Genomic DNA, 18,135 nt, shown 5'->3' on the forward strand with positions numbered 1-18,135 from the left:
AAATGCAAGTGGTTAAGTTGTGTGTTTGTAGGAAATAGAAATGAACTGTACAAAAAAAAAAAACGTAGTGGCTAGAGCAAGTGTTTTGGAATACAAACTGCTGCTTTATACTCTGTTAACAGTGTTCCATCACAATAACTTGCAGAGAATTCACATTACAATAAATGATTTATGCTTTACAATTACCATTTCAATTTCCCTTGCTTGTTTTTGTTTTTTTAATAATTATTATTGCCAGTTATACGCTTTTCAACTATTGCTGCTGCCCTGAAATAATAATGATTTGCCTGCTGCTTATTGGCTTGCTGTAATATGGTTGCAATGTTGTAATTAAGATTGTATGATCAACAGAAACACAGGATAAATTAAGGATCGTAGCTACCAACCTACCAAGCAATGTCTAGAAAATGATTCAAATCTGTACAAGTAGAAAAGAGACATTTCTGTGTTGTGACATGAGTAGAAAAAGCTGTAGTATTTGTTTATAGAGTGCTCTATTAAAAAATAAAAAATAAAAAGACTCAATAACTCCAGTAGGCAAACCTGTATCTGTCTGGTCATCAGAGCTGGTGTCAACTGTGGTGTAGTGTTCCAGCTTGGCACTGAGCTCCAACTCTAGCTGTTGGAGACTATGTTCCTTGAGTGCTCGCTCGACATCGTCAGTAAACTGAATTTGCTCTGCAAGACACAAAATCTATACCCAAAAATTACATTGTTGACTTTACAGGCTTTTTGTGGAAAGATGAACACAAAGATTAAAAGAGAAGCAGTCTTAAGTCATAAACCGTATGAAAAATGATGTACGTATACGTACTTGAGACGGATAACGTGAGGGGTCGACATCCCCCTTTTTCGCTGCAGTGACGCATTCATACAGCATTTCCCTCAAAGTCCCCTTCATTTCTTTCGAAAGTTCATTTAACCACACCTATAAAACACAGATTTCGAAACAATGGGTAACAGACCATGTCTGTATTGAAATTAAATATACCAAACTATTTTTTTTCTATAGTCTATATGTCACACTTCCCGTGTTATTTACCTCTACAAGGTTGGAGATTTGAACAGTATTTTTGAGAGGCACCATCTCGCCGTCCAAGGAACACATGGCCACAATGTGCTGGCACTGCTCATCAAACACAACACTATGGATACCTGTTCAGGAAGTACATTAATTAGGTTCCCTATTCAAGCCACAAAGTTTCACGTTTTAACGGAGTGTGTCCACTAAATGTGTATAGAATAAAGGCTTGTGACCTGCAAAGAGTTTCTTGAGGTGTGACTGGATAACCGTTGGGTTGGTAGCCTGACCAAGAATCTCTAAAAGATCATCATCTCCTATAAAATAAAACCTTGGGAAGGCTGAGCGCTTTTCCTAAAACAGACACACACAGATTTTTTGAAGCTGTACATGAAGGGATTGACGTCTTGTGGTGGTGCTTTTGGTGTGCATGTACCTCCAGAAACTCATTGAGTGATTTTTGGCAGCGCTGCAGCTGGTCCATGATGGTCACCAGGGAGTTTCTGATGCCAGCCCTTGAGCTCAAAGAAATGACTCTGTTGTCCCTCTGGATATCTGACATGATTGCCCTGAGTGGTACATGGGTGGCAGATTTCTGTTAGTTCATGTTTACTAATAATAATTGCATATCCTGACAAAGTAGGGACGCAAATATTGAGAGATCTGGCTATCCCACGTACAGAACGTGAAAATGAAAGAAAATATACAAGTGCACATCCCGAATGTGTTTGATGCGGTTGAGGTCAGGGATCTTTGTCAATTTCTTCAACTCCAAGGCCATCCAAGTGTATCTTTATGGAACTTCTATGCTGACTGTGCATATTTTTTTATTCCCGTTGCTAGTGTAAGTTGAGTCTGACTCAACTCAAACCCTGTAAACTACCCTGAATTACATGAAGTATTCAGATTCAGGAGGACTAAGGATAAAACAGTCCACCATCTTGTCACAAAAGTCAGATTTACATTCCAGTTACCTGAAGTCCTCATCAACTCTTTTGAAGCGGGCCTCCTCTCGGGGTAATGCTCCCCGTCCAAAGATAGGCTCCAGATATACCCATCTTCTCTGGATGGCATTGAGACTAAGAAGGTATTCGTCCAAGTCTGATAGACGTACCTCCCACAAGCTGACCTGAAAATACATCGGAATAAACATCACATAGTTATTTTACTCTTTTTTTTAATTTTTTGGTCTTAATTGTTACTGTTTATTCAAAGGAGCTCAATCCACACTTTCATCTGACCTTGTCCTGGAAGTTGCGGTAGTAGGGAGAGTCTTTCAGAGACTGCAGCAAACAGCGGTTATCTCCTACCTAGATTCAAGAGAGATTCAAGAGTTTTTTATTCGCCATGTTTGAGCGTGCCAAACAAGGAATTTGACTTCGGTAAATCACAGCCTCTGTTCAACATTTAGGTGACTAACAACAACACTAAGGACATGTGAAAAATGGAAGATATTCTCAAACATCCCCTGATCTTAAACTCCCAAAAGGGCAAGGAAAAACTCAAAACTCCAGCTAGGGGAAATGAGAAACCTTGAGAAGAGACCACAGATGGGAGGGTCCCTCTTCTAGGATGACCAGGCTGCAATGGATGCAGCGAGGACACAGTACAAACAGTGTAGACAAAAAAGGTGTGGAGAGCAGGATGTTATCGCACAATAATGTAATGTTGCATAGATGGACACAAAGTGGCAGAAAGCCAACATTGACTCAACTGCGAAGATTTCATCTCTTAGTGTCTGCTGGACTGATTTTAGGATTAATGCAAATTCATCTGGACGAAATGACACATATGTAAATGAGCTGGTAGAACTACTACAGAAGAAATGCAAATATTTTTTTTATTTTACTGTGTTTAAAACAATTTGACTGCACGTCTGCATCATGGTTATGCACAGCTGTGCTGTTTGCAGATGCATTTAAGACAAAATTTCAAATACACTAAATCAATGGTCTGAGGTTTGTAAATACTCCTCCCAGGAGAAAATGATCTGTGTGTTTGGCAGACTCAGTGCGTACGGTGAGTTTATCAGATTCTACATTAGTTTATGTGAGTAAAATCCATTTTTGCAGAAGCAAAGGTTGAGTGTATCTGACTCATAACGTGCAGAGCAGATGACAAGATGGAATTGATCATGCTTTGTTCAGGGACAGAAGGTGTGTATGAAGTGTAAATCATGAGGTAAAAAAGTTTGCCAGTTTAAACAAAAGTGAAACTGAGGATTTATGTGTCTGCTTTCTGGCAGTTAGTCACTACTCGATACATTTAAGACTCCAAAATGTATTGGCCTGTAAATGATATCTGGAAACGTGGGATGAATCTCAATAACTGTAGTCTCACAAACGGATTCCTCAAATAGGGGTAACAACAAATTTAAAATGAAGTAGAACAATACAGCTTATCTCATGGGATATTAAAAAAGTTATCCAATCATATAGTGTAACTTAAAATGATTATTGCTAAAATGGCCTGAATAATTTTGTCTCTTGTCTGAAATAAATTCAATGGTGCTTCAACATGATGCCTGCTCAATATTCTGAATAAATAGTATTTTACAATGCATTGCACTCAAGTCACACAGCTGAAGGCACAGACTTTTTCAGTCTGGCAATTTGCAATGCACAGTTGTAGGGCAATGATGCTCAACTGATTTGTCTGGAACATAACGTTGGTCATAGACCCATTATGGCTTAAGAACGGCGAGCTAGTTGGCACAGTGGTTTAGGATCGTATGCTTATTTAACTGCCGCACTTTCTCTTTCGTTTGGTCGATTTATATTTATGGTCTCATAGAAGTTGCATTTTCCTCAGTTCTAATTGTGCCATGCTGGAGGAGGCCACAATATAAATTCATATGTGTACCCCTCACCAGGCTCAATACTGTACTCAGGACTCTATGTGAGAGCACATTTGGTTCAGTGTGTGTATGCTTCTACCTGGCTGACTATATCCTTCCAGTCTTTGATGATGTTTAAAGTATGCCCGCTGCTGCCAGTGTACTCTGTGAGGTTAAAGGTAGCTGCTGCTCCCCACAAATCCAACTCTCTCAGTGCTTCTCTGATTGTCACCTCTGCCTGGGCACGACTGTTCAGGTCCTACAAACACATGAAACAAGACAGAGTGAACTGTAGTGTTACAATGAGAAAAAATATTTCTGGAAATCTCAATCAAAACTGACCTGTGCTCCAACAAACTTAAGTGGTTATGAATTTATAAAGTGAAAATGTGCTGAATCAAATATGTTTAATTTTCCTGCATTACGCTCTCCAGTTTCTCATCACTTACTGCATTAAGGAGGGTAATAAAAGGATATTACTTAGGTAGGCAAATGGACGGATAACTGCCTCACTGTGTTAGAGTGCAGTTGTGTGTGTGCATGTCTTACAGTGGTTTATACACCCTGTTCAAATGAAGGTTTTGTGATATTAAAAAAATGTGACCTACATAAATCATTCAAAGCATTGCTGCCATTAATTTGACCTTAGTCAAGGTGGAGGGAATGATGAACAGTTTCACATAGCAATTATTGTACAAAACGTCCACCAGAAAGCAACAAATGTTGGAAAAAGCATAGCAGAATACTAGAATAGCTCAAATTTATTTGGGGGTTAAATAGTGCCATGTGTGTGCTGGCCCCCATTGAGCTTAAGTTTGAACCTAATTGGGTAATTTTGAACAAAGACATTCCCACTTATAAAAAGGTGCACAGCCACTCTATCTCAGTTCATCTCTACTTTCCCTCCTGAAAAGATTCCTTTTTTTCAACTGAGTTATGGACATTATAGGTCACACTAATGGTCGAAAAGTTGTGAAATGATTTATCTTTGTCTCATTTTTCCATGTCACAAATAACTGGCATTTGAACTGTATTGTGTAGGCTTTTTTATATCCAGTGTACCTTAAGCTCCATGGCCTTTGCAATAATGTTATCTGCCACTCCAAGAAGGTCATTAAAGGTGAGTCTTTCTAAAGTCATCCCCCTTGGAAGACCGAGTAAGCGGAACATGTCCAACCAGTGGTCTTGAGAAAGGTGTTCCCCACGCACATACTTCAGCACTGGAACAATGCTCTGAACACACAGATGGAAAGGTAATTCATTAGACAAAATACAAACTCATTACACACATAAGAGGTCAACTGATAAGGAAAGCAAAAAAATTATTTAACTGTAGTGTGTACCTTATATTTATCCACTTCTTCTTGCAGTTTAACAGAAATGGCAGTAGGTTGTTCCAGCTTCCTGAGTTTATCCTGCCATGTAAATAGAAATTCCTCAAACAGGTAGGTCTTACTCCTGTAAAAAAATGTTCAAGCAAAGAAAACTATTTTAAGAAACAACAATAATAGCATCCAGGATTTGTTTTGGCTCTATTTGTAACTTTACCTGAATGAGATCCAGTCCTCCTGAGCCTTTTCTGTAAAGCCTTGGTGCCACTCCTCATACAGACCCCACATCTGGCTATACACCTCCATGTCTTGTTTTGTCTCTTCAGCCAGAGGGAAAGTTGAAACCTCCAGGTCAAAGTAGACACAGTCCTCACTCGAGAGAGGAGAAGTACGGTGAAGCAGCAGCACCAGAAGTGGAATTTTGATATGCTTGATATAAAATATATAGTAAAGTATTTACATTAGTTTACTGCGCACTAATTCTAACTCCTGGAACTCTTGCTGCTTATCTCTGATTATTTGAAGACTGGCTAGTAGGGTTTTATGATCACCAGACTCAAACATCTCCTCTTTGGGCTTTAGCTGGTCCCAGCGGGCCTTGAACCTCTCCAGATCTGCCCTATAGGCATTGATACGATCTGTGGTGTGACTTCGCATCACCTCCACCTACAAAAGGAGAAGAGCATGAGCGATATTGAAAAAAGTCAGACACCGGGAAATACAGTGAAGGAGGTATGGTGCTTGCGAGATAAAGGAAGAAATCAGTACTACAAGCAAGTAAATGCTGTTACAGAAAATGTGTCCCATCAAGAACTCCAAACATGATACTCTATTGATATACCTGATCTTTTATCATGAGCTGGTGGCTCTCCATGACAAGCTCCAGTTTGTCCCATTTGGCCCTCAGGGAGGAGAGGGAGTCCAGCCCCGCCCCAGATACCGTTCGCAGCAAACGATTCTTCTCCTCTGCTGACTTGAACTGAGGCAGGATCTATTCGAACCCAAACAGTTAACCTTTAGATGCATGACCTACACCACTCCATGAAGACCTCAAATACAAGGAATGTTTTTTATGCTACAAACATGAACATATTTTTCTAATTTTGGATCTATTTTCAAATATTTTATATTTAAAGTAATACAACGTAACTTCATCAAAACTACATTAAACAATCTATACAGATGCAGCTTCTGATGATGATAAAATGATAGTCATTTTCTGTGCCAGAAAAGAGTCCCTCTAAAGGTAGGTAGTGGCCATAGAATTTTTGGGAGAAATGCACAAGTGCCTTCAACTGTGTCATAAGTGTTTTTCTTCTTTTCATCATTTTTTTGTGATGCAACTGCAGAGGCGTATCAGAAATGCTAAACAAAAAAACTGTGATTATAACCATACTCCAAACTGCTCAGTACATTTTACCTAGATCAACAATAAGTCCACATCATCAATAAAGGAAGCAGAATTTAAATTGCAAACTGAGCAGTCTCACCGCTGAGGCACACGCAGTATTATTACCCTCTGCAGGTTCATCACCATGTCACGAGTCTGCATCCGCTACGCGTCTTAAGCGTTAATGAGCTGAGTTAATTAGGTACATTGTTTTTAACTTTTATTGTAAAGCAGTTCATTTCCTTTTACAATTAAATGACAATTTAAAATGCAGAGACAAAAATCATTCTACAAAGCAGGGGTGTCAAATTAAATTTTTTCACGGGCCACATTGTAGTCATAGCTTCTTTCGGAGGGCCATTATGACTGTCAACCCAAATAAATGTATGAGCACCTCATATTATATACAGTAAAAGCTACAAAACAAATAACTCATTTTCAAACCAGACGAGTAAAAACTGGTCAAATATTTAAAAAAACAAATATGATTAAAAGTGAACACAATTTGAAATTCTAGTAATGACATACAAATTTGAACCACAATTTGTCTTTGCGGTCCACATAAAATGATGTGGCCCCCGGGCCTTGAGTTTGACACCTGTGCTATAGAGGAATCTGTTAAACCTTTTAGATTCAGTGATTTGAATATTGTAAAATGCAAAAAAAAAATTACACAATATGTTTTAAATTCTAGAGTATGGGATATTTGTTTCTTACCTCAGGTTTGTGGGCCACAATCTTGGTATATTTTCCACTGGCAGTACTAATGGCTTCAATATTTTCTGGTCGTGTGGACAAGGTCTCCATAGACTCTGACACAAAACTGTCTATGGCTTGTGTGTGACCTGAAATTGAGCCATTACAAGGTGAGCAAAATGGGTGCAATCAAACAACAAAGAATCAGGCATAAAATTATCAGAAAATAACAGACAAAAAGACTAAAGAGAAACACTTATTGTCTTGTTTGTAAAGAAATAAACAGTATATTTACTGTGCACTTCACCTTGTATGGACTTCCGAAGAGACATCAGCAGCAGGTCAAAGAGCTTCTGGATCAGCCCATCAATGGCAGTTTTAAGCGGCTCACAGTTGACTGTGACACAGTCAACCTTCTCCTGGCTGAAAAATAAAGGACGTGACATGCGTTAAGAAAAGACGTTGGTTTCAATAGTTCTGAAAATGAAATAGTTTTCCATTGTTGATTGATAGGGCCCTTGTGCATTCTGCCTATCTATATCCATTGCTTAAATGTTTAATGACCCAAACTCCGTTTTTACCATATTTTCTTTGCTAAGTTGCAAATAGCACTGGGGAGTTAGTTAGGTCATTTGACTCGGTCAAGAGGCACCGTGTATCTTGGTTCAAGCCTTCCTTGTGTCGAGTTCATGTTCTGCTCGTGCTTGTGTGAGCTTTTTTTTCCCAGAAACTATGGTTTTCGATCTAATCCTTGTTCATCAGAATGTTACGTTAACTGAAGATTCTAATTGTCCATAGGTGTGAATGTGTGTGCGAATATTTTTTTTATAAATATATCCATCCATACATCCATTTTTCCTCACGAGGGTTGCAGATATATATAATAAGATTTGAATAATTTAGCAGTTGATTAAGTATCCAAAGTGTTTTAAGGCCATACTTGTTGTTTTCATTAATATGTACCTAGGCAGACGTTCTGATTCTTTTCCTCTGGCTTTCAGGGCCTTGAAATTCCTCTCCCAATCCTGCACAGAGGTTAGATGCTTCTCCACTAACTTCTCCAAATCTACCTGGCCCAGTACCACCCACTCCTAAGAAAAAAAAAAAAAAAAAAAAAAAAAGAAACAAACACACACACAAAATAAAGTTGAGTTCAGAATGTTACTCACTGTCACCATCATCATCAATGTAATGTTATTCTGGCACCTTGTACTTGTGTTGAATAGCCTGCAAGCGGCTAAAGAGGTCCTCTGCCTTGTTGAAGACGGTGAGGAACCCAAACGCATTCCTGTCAATCATAGCCCCAAAGATAACCGGATCGCCCGGTGCGCTGACACCTTTGAACTGGTTCGGGATTGCAATGAACCTCTTCATCTCCCTGTAATAGCGTGCCCGTACCTCCTCAAATGGCGGTTGGAACTGCAACCGGCCCTGTCTGTTCAGAGAAAGGACAAAGAGAATGCATTTTGGGAACTCAACCGAGGAATTGTGGATAACGACAAAGAAGTTGCATTTACTTGAACGTAAGGTCAATGTGGATTTCAGGTAGGTTCTTGTTGAGAGCTTCCAATCCGGTCTGATACTGGTGTTCAAGGGCCTTGTATAGCTGATGATTCCAGTGCTGCCGCCATGCCTGCATGTCATCAGACCTAAAGCCCTGAATTTCAAGATAGAAAAATCCTAAATCCTTGAGCTTCAATCAAGCACAGAGATTTCATGGTAACACAGGCACATGTGCACAAACGATCATTACCTGAGCCTCCAGAGTGGCAAAGCCAGTGCGGAGCTCCTGGAGGCCTTCTTTCCATCGTTGTTGATGTCTCAGCAAGTCGACATTCATCAAAGTCACCACCTTGAGAACACACAAAGATGAACATGAAGCCAAATTCAACAGGAATTGGTAAAAGCTTAAGGCTGAGCTCCAACCTTGTCTGTGAAATCCGTGTGCCATTTCCGTAGCTTCCTGTTCTCGGTGGAGAGTTTCTCAGTGGCATACTGCAGTTTGGAGATGTAAACTTCCAGCTCTTTTGGATTGTTCCAAGTGATGTGCAGTTTACTGCCTGATTCCTTTGAATGAGAACGAGGATTCTGTCCAAGAGACGAGATGTTATTATAAGACATTATCACATAATAATCATCATAACCTAGACGCCATTAAAAAACAATTATGCAGTGATTTGACTTCAAAATAATTAATTGGCTTCTAATAAGGACCACAACAACCCTTTTTTTAATGGTAGCCCAAAACAGACACTACATGTTTTATTCAATTCCAGCTATCCACAAATAAACAATAATATAGTCTATACCTACTTTTAGTCAATAAATGGTTTAACATTTCGCTCCTTGTCAAGCGCAAAACAGTTGCCTTTGCTCTATTGTTTTTGGAATACCTTGATGACTTGCTCAAAAGCCAAAGCAAGCGTGAGCATCATTGGTCTCTGAGATGGGATCATTTGCTGGTCAATTGTGTTGTAAAAATTTGCCACCTATAAAACGTAACAAAGCTTTGTTAAAATGCAAGCACAAACCAAACAAAAACAAGAAGAGAAAATAAGACGATGAAAGGAAACCGAGAAAGGGTCACCTGTTTGAGGACAATGGCTTGCCTATGGAACTTGTCTGCAGTATTAGCAGCCAGTTGGATCTTTGCAGGAATAGCAAAGCCCAGAGCAGAGAGCTGCCTGACCTCCCTGAGCAGACTGACCAATCTGTCAGAGTAATGGATCTTCAACCTGCCATCTGCATGATCCAGTTCCATCACTCGATCACTCGCCTGGAGACTAAAGCGACAAGGATTATGTGCATTACATTGGAGTACAGTACAAGTGCAAGTACAAGGCTCAATTCAGATGAAAATATTTTTACAATAGGACCACAGAATGGAAAAACAATGGAGTCAATGCATCTTCAAATGACTTACCGTAATTTCCGGACTATAAGCCGCACCGGACTATAAGCCGCACCAGCCAAAATTCAGGGATATTTTAGTTTTTTTCTTACATAAGCCGCACCGGACTATAAGCCGCACGTGCACATGTGTTTTTTACAAAGAAAATACGCCGCGTCGCCATTTAAGCCTCCGGGTTCAAAGTAACCTTCTGAATAAATAGCATTAAAAGTTCACATTCATTACAATTTGTTTTTGGTGAGCAAAATGTCAGAAGAATTGAATTTAAATGCTGATTGATTGGGTTTTAATACAATGCAGATGGTCCAAACAGCGCCACTGCTTTGTGTAAACTCTGAGTCACATGGCAGAGTAAGAGAAAGGGTTTAGAGCCCTTTGACGCAGGTCACCTAGCGTGCATTCCTACTAAAGCTCATAATAGTCACAAGCAACACAGCCAGAATAAGCAGCAGCCATAGTAGTGTTTCAAAATAGTATTTTTGTTGTTGTTTTTTTCTTCAAGATACCACACAACAGTGGTCCACAGCCTTTTTACGAGTGTATAAAAGTGATCAAGTCATCACAAAAATCACGAAAACAATCTTATGTGAGCCGCACCTGACTATAAGCCGCAGGGTTCAAAATTTTGGAAAAAAGTCGCGGCTTATAGTCCGGAAATTACGGTACTTTACTTTACATTTTTAATATTTTACTTGCATAATTCATATTTAGGGATTGTGCGGTGACAATAAAATGTGAATTGAAAACATTAGTGTCTTCAAGTATTAAGCAGTAATACAGTGAATACAGCGTTTATAAATTATTTCATAAAAAGTGGACTGCGTCTTACCTGAGTCCTGACTTGGGATCGGCCAAACCAGACAATAAATCTCTGGACCATTCCTCAAACTGCTCCTGTTCATAAGCCCGTAAAATCTCCAGAAAGTCATCACAGAAATGCACAAACCCTTTGAACCCTGATAGATCTGACAGCAGAGCTTCACTGATGCGGACACAGTCCTCCACCTAATGCAGGGATGAAAGCACAAGAAAATAAAAAACAAACAACTTTTAACATATTTACCACAATGCGAGAGTCCATCACTAGCGCTCTTGTTTCAATTATGTTTTTCCACAGCCGCATGTCAACATACCTTAAAAGACATCTAACAATGACTTTAGCTTGGAGAGCCGTGCAGCTTTACATTGTATTATTTCAATGAGATTCATCATGTCTTCGTAATACTATAAACAGATTATTTTGTTCAGACAATGAAAATTTTAGGTGTTACCTGCTGACAGTTTCGACTGCTACTCTAGTCTTCTTCAGACGGCTCTGAAGAAGACTGGAGTAGCAGTCGAAACTGTCAGCAGGTAACATCTAAAATTTTTATTGTCTGAACAAAAGAATCTGTTTAAAGCTTTACATTTTTTTTTTAACATGTATTTTCTCAACTTTAGTTTTGCCCTTGATTGTGATGTTATTTATGATAGCATTGCTAAACCAGCAAATCTAATAGTCCCTAAAATGCTTGCAATGTGTATTTCTTCAAAAGGCTACCTTATGTATGATGTGCTGAACCCAGATAATTTTATTGACCACACCAGAGAGATTTCTCCCGATGAGTGGGCCGGCCTTCTCTCCTGGATTTCCATGGCAGCGACTCTCAAAGTCTGTCTTCAAACCTATAAAAGGGGTTAACATACAAATAGCACATTTAATGTCTGTTATTTAAAAAAAAAAAGTCTACCATAAAATAAAAAAAAAAGAGTGGTTCAAAATGATGAGATATATGAGACGATCAAGCTCACCCTTGTTGTAGTCAAGCAGTCTGGCCATTAGAGTGTCTCTCTCAGACTGCAGTTCTTTTCTGATGGTAGGCCGCCTGATTAACTCCTTGTGCTTTTGGAACACCTGCAACAGCTATATAAAATGCATGTATTCGAGGTGAGCAGACATTCAAGGCCGTACATTTCAATCAGCGCTGTTACACAACCTGCTGTGGGTTGTCTTGTACATCAGCAATGTAGCTCTTAAGTCTGCCAGCCACCTCGCGCTCTGACGGAGCCATGATGCGCTCAAACTGAGCCACTGCTGCCCTCCAAAGGGGCTACAAAGGCATACAACAAAGATTTGAATCAAGGAGGAAGAAAAGGTTCATCTTTCAAGTCGCACATGCAGTCCACTCAACTAACCTCAGTGTAGGGGTTGTACTGGAGAGGGTTAAGGCCAGAGAAAGGTTCAAAAACACAATCTGAGGTCAGAGTCTGCTGCTTTCCTCCTGGTAACAAACTTAGCAGCTTCTCATGGAAAACCCGCAGAGACACCACCTGATAGACAGAGATAGTGCATTTCACACAACTCATTGAGAGGGGGTCAAAATAATGCATAAAACAATGCGAGAAACATTCAAACTTTGAACTCCATTATGAATGTCTATAAAATGTCGATGAAGCGACAACACAAATGGACATTAATTAGGAATGAAGGCAGGTAAAGTACATAAATAGGAATGTAAATACTGTAAATAGATTAATGGAATAAATGAACTGGGTTGACATAGCATACCTCATCCAATCGTTTGCCAAGGCAATGTAGGGATTGCGGGCAATGTTTGTTTCCCTTCCAGGGTTGAGGAGCATGTCTCTTCCAGACCTGGCGATGTAATTTAGAAAGGATTAAAAAAGATATGTTGAGGACAGTCACTTCTTTTGACAATATTTCTCAGTCATTCCAGAGATTTGTTATTATTTATTAGTAGTCTCTCCCACCTGTCCAGTCAAATGCTCACAAGCTGCAACCCAATGCTCACAGATGGCTATCCCAGTTTTCCAGCTCTCCCTCACAGACACAAATGGCTGTTCAAAAATTTTGAGATCACTGAGCTTCTTCTGGACATATCGTCCAAGGGCTCCACCTTGAAGATAAAAAAAAAAAAAAAAAAAAAAAAAAAAAATCATAATTTCCTTGAAAGAAATGTTGAGTAGAAATGATTTGTTAAAATGTACATTTTCACAATAAGGTACGTGTTCGCATCAGAAGCAGAAAAAAAATATTTTTGTCAGTTATTCTCACCAATAACGTCCATCAATCGGACCATTCGTATTTCTGGGTAAGGTTCATAATCAAGCTGTCGCCAAACACCATCGAGTGCGTCTCTGCTTTGATCCACAAGATCCAGAACATCGGACAAAGACAGGCCATCAAGACCACAATACTCCTGTTGGAAACGGATACAAGTGGAATTAGTATGATTTTGCATCACTTTGAATAAAAACATCACATTTACAAGAAAATATCTTCATTGTTCATTTTTATGTCAAATCAAAGTAAATTGATAACAGTATCATTGTTACTTTGTTTGAAAAAAAAAACATTTTGCACAGCAATTGGTGATAAACTTAACTTTAAGTAGGTTTACATTTACTGTTTTATATGCATACCTTCTCAACAAGATTAAATTGTTCTGTGAAGTATGCAGCTCTTTCTTTCACATTTGTCTTCTTTGCAGACTCAGATACATCCGCCCAGTATAAAAACTCATCATTGGGCGTCAGAATACCTGAGTAGGTTAGACGCATACACAACATTGTATGAATTGTTGGATACAGACAATGACCTGCAACTCAATGACCCATGCATAACCTATTGGTCTGTGTGGACATACCCAAAACATCTTCTTCCGAGTGCCCTCTCTTCAATTCAGAAGGTTGTGCTCCAGCCTGGCGGACCACTGACCCCAAACCCAGCTCTAACTCACTGAGCAAACTCGCAAGCTTTGGATCAAACGCCGAACGCCAGCGTTCATCTTTGAGCAGCACTGGTGCAAAGACCTGTCTCACAGCCTGGTATAGAGTGTTGATAGGAGACTCCAACATGGATGACACAAGGATGCTCTGGTGAAGGTTCTCCTCTGTGATCACTGTGGGGTAGAGCTTGAAGAAAACCAACACTTTCTCTCGGCCAGCTTCCAATGCATCAATCTGATGAAGGAAGAGGAATTAATTTGAAGGGGAAATAAGGAAAATTTATTTTTTAACTGCTTAGAGGCAAATAGCTCTGTTTTGAGAGTGCTTGCCCACACATACAGTGTAAAATGAATCATTTTGCTGTTTTATAAAAACGTGGCTGTGAGTGAGCCTATTGCGAAGACAGACTGTATACTGGTATGTATCTCGGATTGCCCCCAGGTGGCCAAGGTGTACACAACAAAATAAGATGCACAATGTGTATGATGGTGCACTGGTTAGCGCGTCCACCTCACAGTTCAGAGGGTGCGAGTTCGATTCCACCTCCGGCCCTCCCCGTGTGGAGTTTGCATGTTGCGGTTTCCTCCCACATCCCAAAAACACGCTTGTTAGGCCGATTGAGCAATCCAATTTACCAATACATGCGAGTGCAGATGGTTGTTCGTCTCTGTGTGCCCTGCGATTGGCTGGCAACCAGTTCAGAGTGTCCCCCACCTACTACCCAATGACAGCTGGGATAGGCTCCAGCACGCCCGCGAGCTCCGTAGGGATAAGCGGTATAGATAATGGATGGATTGATGTGTATTTTAGGGGAAAGTGTAACAAAAATCTAATTACATCACTTTTGATACTAACATAAAATATTCACTTCTTTAAAATTGTTCCGGTTGTTTTTTAGTGGCTAGAACGGAATAGCAGCATGTTCATTCATTTCTATGGAGAAAGATCATTTCAGTGTTTTTCTTTATGAATGTGGGGCAGGAAAAAAAATAAGCTAATGTCATAATAAGGTCACATCTCAAGGAGGCACACAAGAGTAAGGGTGCAGCACACACAAAAGCTTCTAAAACAGGCTGATTTCAGCAGGAATTAGAATAGAGTGTGTAATATGTAGTGTAATTCTTGATCCTTGGGTCATTTTGACAACAGCACACCACAGACATGTTATAAAAACATCTGGGGACTAAATTATTATTAAATTTGTCAAATGAATGTTGAGGAAAAGCTGTTTATATGCATACTAAAACAACAAATCCAAGTGATATTTGCAGTTTCCGCTACCTTATTTGACAGGCGAAGATTACTTTCATGTCTGCTGATGGACAAGACAAATTGGTTTCCATCATCCAAGAAGTTGTTGAGCTCTGGGCTGTCATTGAGAAGGGATGGTGTCTTTAGCTCATAGAAGTTTCCCGTAGTGGTAAGAATAAACTTCTTGCGAGCATCGATTGGTTCCTGGGCCATCTCCTATATGAAACACATGGACAGAAATACAAGAAGCAGTATTTACTGCGTTTAACATGCACATGCAAGTATCGATCGTTTTCTTACACCAACCATTAGATATATAAACCAGAATGTTAGCAGTGTTTCAGCGCAGCCTTGCAGCGACTTAAGAAGCTAGCTGTGGTTAGCACGCTGCCTCGGTAAAAGGATGCTACTCACGTCAGTAGATCAGATGTTGACAGCGTTGTTTCTTGGAGAAAAACAACACTTTACTAGTGCTCAGCCACATACTGAACCTCTTCCTCATAAATAAAGTCTTGATCCGTGGAGTGAAGCATAGCAAACTGTTGCAGATCGCTCCCTTGCTCCTCCTCGAATACGCTTGCGTGGTTGCTGCGTTACAACACCAAAACCCGCAGTCACGTGACGAGACTGTCCCAGAATCCTACGCATTTTGCGTGAAACTACGCAACTTGATGGAAACTCCTCTTTGCAGATGTTTCTTGGTTACGACGGAACAATTACGTTCAAATAATATCAATATAGTTTTGGCACGTTCATGTACATTGTACAGAATTATATTTTTCTTTTGACTTAAGTAGGGAAATCAAAAATTTAGACACATCTCTGATGATGCAGTGAAGTTCTACTCCACTGCAAATTACAACTACATTAATAAACATTTGTTGAAATAATATCAAATTCTAATTACTGTGTTACATTTGGAGCTTTTTCTTTGGCGTGTAGCTTTTGTATTACAAGTCATTTAAAAATCATATCATCATTTAGGCCACTAGATGTCGCAAAAGCAAAAATAATTAATCAAACAAACGTTGTGTTGACATGACGACAGCACATGCGAAGCAAAGTTAACATGCGCAACCAGGCAAAAACAAAAGTTTTTGTGCAAAGCAACGAGCCGGGTATATTTAAGTATCAATTTAAAGTAGCTGTCAGGATGAGGCATGATGGCCTCTTCGACAGAAAAGAATAATTGAATGGGGTGACACTAGAATGTAATGATTGGATAGTCAACATTTAATTCATAAGCTATACTGCCATAATGTCTGATAATGTCAACTGTAAAACACTTGCATAATTATATTTTTTTATTGCATCCCACCCTGACAAATGTATCGTTTTCTAATTCTGTGACAGACTGTCAGTCCTCCTCTCCATTCTGTGTTTACATTGGGGAGAGGAGCAGCACCAGGTTGGTTGCACTTCAGGAATGTAACCCTGAGGTCCCAACCCACCCAACTTTTCGTTTCTCTCCACATCTGTTCTCCCCTTCCATCTCTTCCCCCTGACATGGACTAATTTTCCTTCTCTCCTCACCACTACTTATCTTTGTACGTCTACATCACTTTTGGTGCCCTCCTCTCCCCTCCCTCTAATAATCTGGTCCTCTGGCCCATCACGTCACACACACCAAATGACATCACAAAAATCTTTCTCTTCTCCGCTAGTCTCTCACCCTTGAGGGCTCCCTTCTCTAATTCAACATTGTGCACCCCTCTTCTCTGCCATCAACCCCCCACTTCCACACCCCCTGAAATTTCTCTGTCTTCCTCCCTTCATTCCTCTGTTGTCTAACCCAAACAAACCAGTTGGACTTTCCTCTGCGGTGGCTGTAAGAGAAACACACAGCATGTCAGGCTGGGTTGAAATATAAACATCAGTCTGTTGAAGAGGATATGAGGTGTTTAGCCTCAACATGAAATAGAGCTACTATTTGGACACCGGAACATTTAAATGCACTACTCACTGCGCAAAAAGGCCTGAATAACTTCACAAGACAAACTTGCTTGACCTCAAGGAATAAATCTAACAACCAGTGAATTTCAGACACTGAATTACAAAAAGTCAACTCAGTTTTCTTCTTGAATAATTAGTTCAAAAGGACAGTATTTTCTTTAAGCCTCTTAGTAATTCTGAGAAATATAATAAGCAGGTGTCTGTTTTCCAATGACACAACAGCCTGTGTACTTAATCTTTTGAGGCATTTCTCAGCAAGATGTGTGTGACCTCTGCCACACTATTCTGATGGGGTCCATACCACAGGATTTATAAACAGATTATATTTTTTGTGCGGGGAACCTGTGCACAATGCATTGATTTAAAGCAATTAAATTGGAGTTGGTCACCATGAAGAGGATTAGGTTGTTGGTGTTCTGAAAATAATCTGAAACGACAGGATATTACAGTTGTGATTAGAGTACTGCATGGCTGCAGAGTGAGAGTGGATATATTGAGTGCAATGTAAAATAAAGAGAAATTTTATCTTCCTATAATGTTGTTCTAGTCACTATGAAAAAACATTATCGCGGCCGGAAATGTGGAAATCAGATTTTTTTTTTTTTTTAATAATCTTAATTTGTAGCTTTTATTTGGAAATTTAGAAAAAAGCGCACTAACAGTTGTTATAGCACTTTTCTACATTTGGTACTCAAAACGGCACTGTTATCTCATTTGCTTTCTGGTGACGCAGCATCAGGCGCAAGTGGGGGTTCAGTATTTTACTCAAGAACACTTGAACATGGTCACAATGGATTGCCCCCCCCCCTCCCCCTTGCCCCCAAACTCTGGAATGGGAGATTACCACTCTACCACTAAAATGTGCTTTATTATAATCTGCTGAATTAATCGTAGCATAGTTCAGGAATAACAAATCAGCTCAAATGAAAAGCACAAAAATTGCATTCATTGCATTTAATTGGTTCAGCAGAATACCAGTAGAGAACTATGCATTCCATTGTCTTATGTCATTCATGA

At 39.7% G+C, this 18,135-nt stretch overlaps 1 protein-coding gene across 1 annotated transcript in view; it reads right to left on the minus strand.

The window, feature by feature from the left end:
- The window catches only part of dync2h1 (dynein cytoplasmic 2 heavy chain 1), a 62,047-nt gene extending 44,354 nt beyond the window's left edge, over positions 1 to 17,693 (minus strand). Inside the window, 35 exon segments of the mRNA XM_049725615.2 lie at positions 544 to 694; positions 815 to 928; positions 1,043 to 1,155; positions 1,258 to 1,375; positions 1,458 to 1,590; positions 1,996 to 2,150; positions 2,263 to 2,331; positions 3,958 to 4,116; positions 4,920 to 5,090; positions 5,201 to 5,315; positions 5,406 to 5,561; positions 5,649 to 5,854; positions 6,030 to 6,179; positions 7,296 to 7,423; positions 7,582 to 7,697; positions 8,238 to 8,365; positions 8,481 to 8,709; positions 8,792 to 8,931; positions 9,028 to 9,126; positions 9,201 to 9,362; positions 9,668 to 9,763; positions 9,862 to 10,057; positions 11,015 to 11,190; positions 11,726 to 11,850; positions 11,977 to 12,088; positions 12,162 to 12,275; positions 12,361 to 12,495; positions 12,734 to 12,820; positions 12,937 to 13,082; positions 13,241 to 13,385; positions 13,609 to 13,727; positions 13,833 to 14,148; positions 15,196 to 15,381; positions 15,580 to 15,588; positions 15,590 to 17,693. Of these exon segments, the coding sequence (XP_049581572.1) occupies positions 544 to 694; positions 815 to 928; positions 1,043 to 1,155; positions 1,258 to 1,375; positions 1,458 to 1,590; positions 1,996 to 2,150; positions 2,263 to 2,331; positions 3,958 to 4,116; positions 4,920 to 5,090; positions 5,201 to 5,315; positions 5,406 to 5,561; positions 5,649 to 5,854; positions 6,030 to 6,179; positions 7,296 to 7,423; positions 7,582 to 7,697; positions 8,238 to 8,365; positions 8,481 to 8,709; positions 8,792 to 8,931; positions 9,028 to 9,126; positions 9,201 to 9,362; positions 9,668 to 9,763; positions 9,862 to 10,057; positions 11,015 to 11,190; positions 11,726 to 11,850; positions 11,977 to 12,088; positions 12,162 to 12,275; positions 12,361 to 12,495; positions 12,734 to 12,820; positions 12,937 to 13,082; positions 13,241 to 13,385; positions 13,609 to 13,727; positions 13,833 to 14,148; positions 15,196 to 15,381; positions 15,580 to 15,588; positions 15,590 to 15,667 (4,852 nt within the window). The 5' untranslated portion in view covers positions 15,668 to 17,693.
- Between the last annotated feature and the right edge of the window lie 442 nt (positions 17,694 to 18,135).

The sequence above is a fragment of the Syngnathus scovelli genome, chromosome 7 (assembly GCF_024217435.2).
Source record: "Syngnathus scovelli strain Florida chromosome 7, RoL_Ssco_1.2, whole genome shotgun sequence".
NCBI classification, from domain to species: Eukaryota; Metazoa; Chordata; class Actinopteri; order Syngnathiformes; family Syngnathidae; genus Syngnathus; species Syngnathus scovelli.